Raw genomic sequence first — 8,613 nt, 5'->3', positions numbered from 1 at the left:
GAAGGTCGATCTGGTTATCTAGCATGTCAGAGTGAAGTACTTGGAGGCGTTCTGCAGATGCTATAGATCTGACATTGGAGAGTTTGCAGGAGAGATTTATCACAGCTGATTTGACTGCGGAAGCGGGTAAAGGGTTCGTTTTAGGGAGGGGTTTCAAGGGAGAGGGGGACAGAACTGGGGCGGCAATATGACACGGGGAGATATCGGAGACGGGACAAGGTGCCACGGTTGGACAGACAATAACATTTGAATGGACATTTATACTTTTAAACAGACGTTGAGACATGCATGTGGTATCATGATGGTAGATGTCCGAGCGGGTCCGGTGGCTAATTTCCTAGGCAGAAGAGGAGGGAGCGGTTCCCTGTGCAGGGGCTTTGGGAAGGGGTCTGGGGTTTGGGCTCTCAACAATAGTAAGGTCTCTAACGAAATATTTGATAACACCGGCTTGGGCGTTAGCCTCAAAGGCTTTTTTCCGAAGCTCACGTAAAACCGCAAGTTCTTCGCTTGTCATGTCGCGGCGACATCGGATAGGTCGGGGAGTGGGGGAAAAGTTGGGAATAGAACGCATGGATTTCGAGAAATTATGAATAAAAGAATCACGATCAGTTTGGGACGAAAATCGGACTTTCAAGGGGCGGGCATAGGTTTCAGTGTTGCGGCATTTTACTCTAAAATTATCGGTCGGTTTTGGTTTGGGAAGATCGGCAGGGAAGTGCTCAATAATGCTTTCAATGAATAACTTATCAATTCCTTGTTGGTCATCGACTTTCGTGTCCGGGTAATTTTCGATGACGGCGATATGCGACTTTTGCTCCAGCTTCTTCAGGTTGGCGGCAAGTTCCAGCTGGGATGACACTTTGCTCGCTAGATCGTAATTGGTGGATCGTAATTGTTCCCGGAAATTGTTTCAGCGGCCTTGATCGTAGCTTCGAGAGAGGCGATTTTTTTATCTTGACGTTCAATTCTGGCTTCGAGAGCGGCTACTCTAATTAGAAGGGCATTGACATGGGTTTCGGAAGCAGAGATTGCCTTGGGCCGTCCGCGTTTTCTCAGGTTTTGAGTATTCAGAAAGGGCAGCTTGCGCGGTGGCGACTTCGTTGGCGACGATGATTCGGGGTCTGGGGTCGGCGGTGGACGAGTAGTGGGCGGGGGCGGTCCTTCCAAGGGCTCAGAAGAGGGAGCACGCGACAAGTCGTCGTTGACTGGTGTCATTGTTCGTCGTTGTCGGCGGTACCTCAAACTCAAACTTGGGTAATAAAAAAGACATACGTGATAGACATTTTCTTATCAGTCAACTTCTATCAGTAACTCTTTTTCCGCAATAAACATGACTTTTTCCAGTCACAACAGCTAGAACTGTGCCCGAAAAATTCCAGGTCTCAGCGCAGCAGTTTGTCTAAAATGCGAAGAAATTCATGATGAGTTTGAAATCGCCAAAAAATTTCAAAATTTACGAAAACTTCCAGACACCACAACCCAAAAAAATTTTTCTGCCGTTTTGTGTAGTTATTCGATTTTGGAGCCATCAGAAAAAAGTCCTCAACTTGACCAACCGAATTTCTGTCTGGAAAACAATTTCAGATTGAAACATTTTTCAATTTTATTATTTTCAATATTCTGGGAAATCTTGTGAATCTGAAAACTACCAAGTATACCAAACTAAACAAAAGCTTTAATATTGTAGTTGACAACTTTTTCGGAAAAATTCATCCAAATGAGATATACTGGAACTGACCAAGTACCAAAACTTCCAGAAATAGCTTCGAATCGTAACCACTTCTAACTGTTTATCCCATTTTCACAAAAAATATATCATCTACAAAGTTGAATTTCTATCTTTGTTTAGTTAAATTTAAAAATTTCAGTCTCATTTCACAAAATCTACTATACTTCATAGACATCTTAAGTCAACTGTTTTTTTATTGGAAATGTAACAAGTTGAAAATATAGTCTTAACTTTGAGCCAATTTATCTCGGTTTCTATAGAAGATATCAAAAAGTGGTCAGCCAACAAAATGTGGGCCATCATGTCAAAAATGTTTTGTCTGTTGACAACTTTTTGATACCCTTTACTGGAACCGAGATAAATTTGGCTATGGTTAGTGATATCTTCTTTATAGGTTATAAAGAGTATCACTTTTTGTATGTCAAAAAACCGCCTCTTTGAGTGACCATTGAAACTGCGAAGTCAAACTTGAATCAAATTCTACAACCATGAATTTCCAAAAGCATACAGTACCATATGACATGATCTGGGACTTTTTTTTGTTTTTTCTTCAACCATCATCTGTTTGATTTCCAAAGAAACAAAAAAATGATTCATAGAGAAATTGTATTATTTTGAATAGACAACATTTGCAGTATTGTTCAAAAAAGCTATAAAACAGCAAAATGGATCGTATGAAACGATAATATCTTTTCTGTAAAAAAATCATGAAACTATATTTGGTTTTTTTAGCGATTCCATTTTTCACTGTGTCAAATGCATCTGATATTCCGGACTTGTTCAATATTTTGATAACACAAGGGTCAAAGGAATGCTTAGCTGAAGCTCAAGATTTGGTGAAGAAGTTGAAGGAAACGAAGGTAATTTTTCAATGGTGGAATTAAGAAAATCTTGAAAATGCCAAGACTTTGAAGATTTTTAAGATTCCAAAGAGATCCAAACATTTCAGCAACCAGACAAAATTATTTCCGGAAAAATTAAAACTACCGAAAATTATAATTTTTAAAAAGTAAAAGAAAGATACATTTTTTCTGATTACGAATTTTTTGAAATCAAAAAAATTAGAAAAATCTAAATCTCAACGAAACTTTTGAAAATTTAAAAATCCAGGACATCTGAAAAATCCTTTAAATTCCAGAAATTGTTCAATTATAAAGTTTTCCAGCTTTGGAAATATCATTTCCAGAAAATTCCAAACTCTCCGAAAAATCGGCAATCCGAAATTGTTCTTATGTCAGTCCAATAAATCATTCTGACATATATTTTCAAAAATCTGAAAATTAGAATCTTTGAAAACCCTGGAGTCTTAAAAATTTAAAAAAAAGACGCTTGAAAATTTTTTTTTTCTGCTTCACTAACTTCATTTTGAAAAGTTTAAACTGTTTTTCTCCAATTTTATCATCTTAAATAACTTTATCTCGTTTCCAGTAAATATGTCAAAAATATTTAACTAACAAAATATTGTTCATATTATGAGGAACATTCTGTCAGTTGACCGCTTTTCAATATCTCTAACAGCAAACGAGAAAAATTAGCTCAAAATTTAAGAGCCCTTCAGCCACAAACATGACTGTCTTACCAGTTTTCAGAACCAACACGACGCTGAATTCGGAAATATTGATATTCTCTACAACCGAAAACTTATGATTTCCCTAATTAACAACTTCAAATCCATATCTTCTTTTATAAAATCCTCAAACTGTTCCACTTCAATCTTCATAAAGTACTTCCTAGATGGCGCAGTTTTTATTGGAGATCAAATTTATGGAGAAGCATTTATCTGCTTATCAGAGGTGAGTCCGTCTCCACAAGTCCAGTGGAGCACAATACCTTTAATTATAGATTTTTTTAAAGGAAGACCTCGAACCCAAATTTACTGATTGTGCTAATTCTATGGTTCCCAAGGATTCAGAAGTTCTAGATTACTTGAAACCTGTTTCTTTCTGTGTTGCTTCCAAAATACAATGTTCCAAAGAAGACCAAAAAGCGTTGATAGTTGCTGTACATGCTGGAGTGGACCTTTTTGAAATGTTCAGCAATGGAAAAGAAATTTTGGAAAAAATTGAGAAGAATCAGATGAAATTAGAGTTTCAGCCTGAGAAATATGCGCATCTTTTGAGTTGAATAATGAGATCAAAACTGTATTTTTGAAATAAATCATTCTCTATTTTTTCCTTCTTTTAAAAAATCTGGAAATTCCAGAAAATCCCACCAAAAACTATCAATTCCCAACCAATCACAGTTCCCCTCCATCTTGTCGTCCTCCCCCTCCGCCTCCCGCTTTCCCTCGCATTCTTATGCGCCTTCTCTGCTGCCTCTTTACTCGACACCGGTGGTCTCGGGGTTAACGCGGGCAACTGCCGCGCCCACCAATAACTGGTTCGACTCCCTGTGTATGACGATAATATGTTAGGGACATCTGCATTCATTTGTGATGATTTAACGATAGTAGTACTGACACAGCTTTTTTGAATGTTTCATCTTCTTATCATTTTGTCAGTTTGCAAGCCAAAAATAACAATTTTTATACTTCAGCATATCTTATTGTTCACAATATTCTTGTCAGACAACTTGAATCTTTACTGGTAAACCTTTTTCTGGGATATTTTTTGAAAATTACAACCCATTTGGGAATTATTCATTTTGGAATAATTCGAGGATTCGAAACAAATTCTCACTTTTTGGAAATTGTTTTAATTATGGTATGAGGCCCCACTATTAAAGGTATTACAGAAGAAAATTAAAGCTTTATTTCTGTTGAATATTTTCAGAAAATTTCAGAACTGTTGTGTACAGGACTTACCTTCAAAGCTTAACTGAAACTTTAAAAAAAGGTTAAGACACAATCTCTGAGAAACGCGAAAACACCGTGGCAACGGGAAAATACGAAGTGATTGATCTTACCATTTATCTTTGAACTCATCGTTTTTGTTCAAATAAGCATTGTCCCAAACGTTACAGTGTACATAACATAACTTTGAAGCAGTGTTCTTGAATAAAAAAGTATGGTCAAGAATAAGCGTCGGTTGTTCTTTCACAAACCAACAAACTAGTTTTCCATTATTTTGTAAGTCAAAAATAGCTTTCGTCATTTAGATTGTGGATCGACTGAAGATTTTTTAGGCAATCCGACCCGACGTCCTAGAAAAATCAATTTGCAAAATGCAGGCCACCTTGTTAAATGGGTAGAACCCCACCCCATAAATATCAGGATATTTATAGACCAAAAGAGTTGGTGGCCTAGAAAACTCAACTTACGAAAGTTAGAACACAATGGTAAATAGCCTCGAAAACACATCAGGTGCATTATGTACCAAAGAAAACTTCCTAAAGCTATCACAAGAGATTTTGTTTCGATTTTAGTAATTCCATGATCCATTAAACCAAAACGACTAGTATAGTTTACTATTTCATAAACACTGTATGTTGCTGAAATGCTTTTATTTTCATTCATAAATGTCTACGAACAATGAATCAACTGAAGTGAACATTATCATAAACGTTACGAATATAACAAAATTTCGAAGAAGTTTTTTTTAGGAAAAAAAAGATTGAGTATTGGTTGTGCTCTTTTACAAACCAACAAACTAATTTCCCGTCATTTTTTGCAAACCGAAAATAGCTTTCAAAAAGATGCTTATACTTTAGCAGATCTTTTTGATTCCCGAGAAAAAAAAAACTCTTTTTGATGTGTCGTTGTTGTGCAGAAAAGTTTATTTAAATATTTACTGATAGCAGTTTGGGAGTTGTTCCACTTTAAAACCGTTATATCTCTTGGTGGGATTTGTACAAAAAAGTTGGCAATTACAAAATTGAAGCTCTAATTCTGTTTAGTATACTCTGAGATGTTCAATTAAATCGAAAATTTGTGGACTACTTGCGTACTACTTTGAAGTTGACTATTATTACAGAAAAAGTCAAAATGGTTTATGTATTTGTCTGGTACTGTATTACACATTTCAGTTCTTTATGTTCTAACTTTTCTGTTTCGAGGAATTCATGAGTTTCCAATTTCATTTTTTTTTCTGAATTGACAGGTCTCATACCCATTTTGTGTTACTTTTCACAATTTCATAAATAAAAAAAGTTTTAGATTTCAAAATTTTTTATATGTCTTTGATTGGTGAGAGCAAAGAGAAAAAAAACGAAAAAAGGCAACAAGGTTTAGAAACCGACCGAGAGAATGAAAACCTTATTTACACAAAAAAAAGTGGAAAATATACGACGTAAGTGAAATACACAACTGAAGAACAAGAGAACTGAAATGGAGGAGTTTTGTGGGGGTTTGTTTTTCACTGATGACACAAAATACTGATTTGAAACTGTTCACTGGACAATAAACCGGAATAGGAAGGGGGTGGAAAATTCGAGATCATTTCAAAAATTTTTTTGAGATTTCATTTTGTTTAAGGCACGAATTGTTTGGCTGGTTTGATACTTTTTACGGAGCTTCGTCTCTATTGTAATTCTCTATCAATATGTGCTCGATGAGCACGTGCTTCTTGCTCTCTGACTTTGGCGATACCCAATAAGAGTTGTTCACAAATTGGCTTCGATTTCCGTACTTGCTCGTGGGTCATCTTTTTGATGAGCTGAAAAAATGGAATTTGAAAATAAAGGAGAACGGGAAAAAGGGAAACTTACCAATTGTGGGAATTTAACGACCAAATTGCAAAATTCGAATATCACTTTCCTATCTTCTAATCGCATTTCCTTCAGCATATTCACATCTTTATATTCGATTTTTGCCGTTGCTGAAAATAAAGAAAATTTAGTACTGTAAATTTGAAATAAAAGGGGTAAAGGGAGGAGACACAGAGAAGCTAGAGTGTCTCGCTCTCGGTGCTTCCCGTCTCTAGATGCCAAGTTGAGCAGTGCCAACTTTGAAGTTAGCATCTAGTTTTTTAAAGAACATTTAGTTTTGTAGAACAAGTCCAAATCATTTCAAAATGTTTAGCAAGATCTATTCAAAACAGTTTAAAACAAGGAAAAAAAATAAAAAGAGAGACGCAGATAAGGAGACACTCTAGCTTCTCTGCACCCTCTCACTAACCCACACTATTTTCCTCAAACTCACTTCCTGAATAAAGCACAAATGAGGTGGAAGAGGGCGTCAGAAAACAAAGGAAGATAATGATATAGGCGAAGATCCTCTGCCGCGAGTCACTGAACAAATATCGAGTCTGCAAGAAGAGTTGGGATGAGTTGAAACGTCACAAAACATTAGGTACATTAGGGTCTCAAATTTCCCTTCCCAAAGGTCCCACGTCATCTGACCGGGAAATAGGTCATTCTGGAGAATTGGTTCCCACGAGTTCAAGGTACTCACCGTTTTCGTGGCCATCTGATAGTATGCGCGGGCTATCCGTGCCAACGGCATTGTAGTATTTTCATCTGTTTGCATTACACAGTATACCTATCGAAGAAATCCTGACAGTTAGTGGACACCTTGTATATCGTATTCTTCGTTGTTGGCGTTTTAAACAAAATATGGGGGGCAAAATTTTTTCGACGGGAGAATGCGGCCGGATGAGCAGCAGCGTTCGGTCCGTTGTGGTAGGAGAGCTGGAAGCAGATGATTCTGTCTTGATGACGTGGGATTAGAAGGAAAGGACAAAAAAATAATAAGAGGCGAGAAGAAGGGGGTGGTGCGTTTTTTTGTCGAATTCGTATATATTTACAAAATGCCAAATTGGAACGAATATATAAATTTTTTTTGATTAGCAAGGAATAGGAAGAAAAAGAAAAATGAAAAATGAGACCGAAAAAGGCGTAGGTGGAATTTCGAATTCGTGAAAAAATATAATTATCACCTTCAGCGCTAACGTCTCAAAAATCAAGTCCATGATATGAAAACTGTGGTCGCTTAGGAGAACTCTATAATTAGGTGGTACTAAGGGCTGTTTGGTGTCTTCTGAGTATGTTCTGAAATTCCAGAAGACCCAATGGATGCTTAAATACTGGGCAGTTCTTAACCGACGTCAAAATCTATGTGGGGTTGGATGTCGCCGGCTGGAGGCCATACAATTTGGGAGGAGGAGGAAGAAGGTGTGTGCAAAAAGAAGAAGAAGACTATTTTTGAAAAATACACACGACACTAAAAAGATTTTTGAAATTTTAGTGTCATACTCTAAGCTTCTACTACGAGTCATTTGAGGATTTCTGATTCACATCCCACTCAAAAATTTTAGTTTTTTTAGATCAATGGGATCTTAAAACAAAGGGATTTATGACAAATGTATGACCTACAATTGGGGGAGACGGAGAGAAGCTAGAATGTCTCGCTGTTGCGCCTCACGCCTCTAGGTGTGTTCTTTGAGCCTATTTATCTCGGTTACTGTAAGAGATATCAAAAAGTGGTCAACTGGGAAAATCATTTTGAAGTTATAAGAAACATTTTGTTAGTTAGCCACTTTTTGATATCTTTTACCGAAAATGAGATAAATTGGCTTAATGTTAATGGCTGAGAGGTTTTACAGTATCTCTCATAGCTCGCTTGAAAATCCAAATTTTGAAACAGTTCAAATTGGATTTTGTAGCATTTATTGAATTCTACAAGATAAAAATAAGATTTTTTAAAAATTCCAAAGTCTCTAGAAGCTACATAGCTTGAAAAACCAAGAAAAAATCTAGACGCATCTACTCCGAATCCTACAAAGATATGATTCAGAACGATGAAAAATCCAAGAAAAAAACAAAAAACTGGAATTTACATAAACTTACAAGAAATCCAAAGAAAATCGTTCGTGAAATATAGTGAATCGAAAAACACCCTAACTATGATTCTCAAAGAGACTCAAACACACATTTTTCCTTCGCCAAAACCGAGGAATCAATGCGGAATTAAAACTACAACAAATCCAAGCGGGCTCATCAAAAAACGC

The 8,613-nt window shown here is 36.5% G+C and overlaps 3 protein-coding genes across 3 annotated transcripts; 1 reads left to right on the top strand and 2 right to left on the bottom strand.

The window, feature by feature from the left end:
• Positions 1 to 867: 867 nt before the first annotated feature.
• CBG15084 lies at positions 868 to 1,215 on the bottom strand (the record flags this gene model as incomplete). Its single annotated transcript, XM_002632832.1, has 1 exon — positions 868 to 1,215. The coding sequence occupies one exon, from the start codon at positions 1,213 to 1,215 to the stop codon at positions 868 to 870; it is 348 nt and encodes a 115-aa protein (XP_002632878.1).
• A 1,221-nt stretch (positions 1,216 to 2,436) lies between these two features.
• CBG15083 lies at positions 2,437 to 3,853 on the top strand (the record flags this gene model as incomplete). Its single annotated transcript, XM_045235184.1, has 3 exons — positions 2,437 to 2,589; positions 3,319 to 3,522; positions 3,572 to 3,853. 3 exons carry the CDS (start codon positions 2,437 to 2,439, stop codon positions 3,851 to 3,853), a joined length of 639 nt encoding a protein of 212 aa, XP_045095610.1.
• Positions 3,854 to 6,186: 2,333 nt separating this feature from the next.
• On the bottom strand, positions 6,187 to 7,109 carry CBG15082 (the record flags this gene model as incomplete). The annotated part of the gene is made up of 4 exons (XM_002632830.1): positions 6,187 to 6,321; positions 6,374 to 6,483; positions 6,807 to 6,912; positions 7,059 to 7,109. 4 exons carry the CDS (start codon positions 7,107 to 7,109, stop codon positions 6,187 to 6,189), a joined length of 402 nt encoding a protein of 133 aa, XP_002632876.1.
• Between the last annotated feature and the right edge of the window lie 1,504 nt (positions 7,110 to 8,613).

Source organism: Caenorhabditis briggsae (genome assembly GCF_000004555.2).
Source record: "Caenorhabditis briggsae complete genome, chrIV, whole genome shotgun sequence".
NCBI classification, from domain to species: Eukaryota; Metazoa; Nematoda; class Chromadorea; order Rhabditida; family Rhabditidae; genus Caenorhabditis; species Caenorhabditis briggsae.
This window is presented reverse-complemented; position numbering and strand designations above follow the sequence as displayed.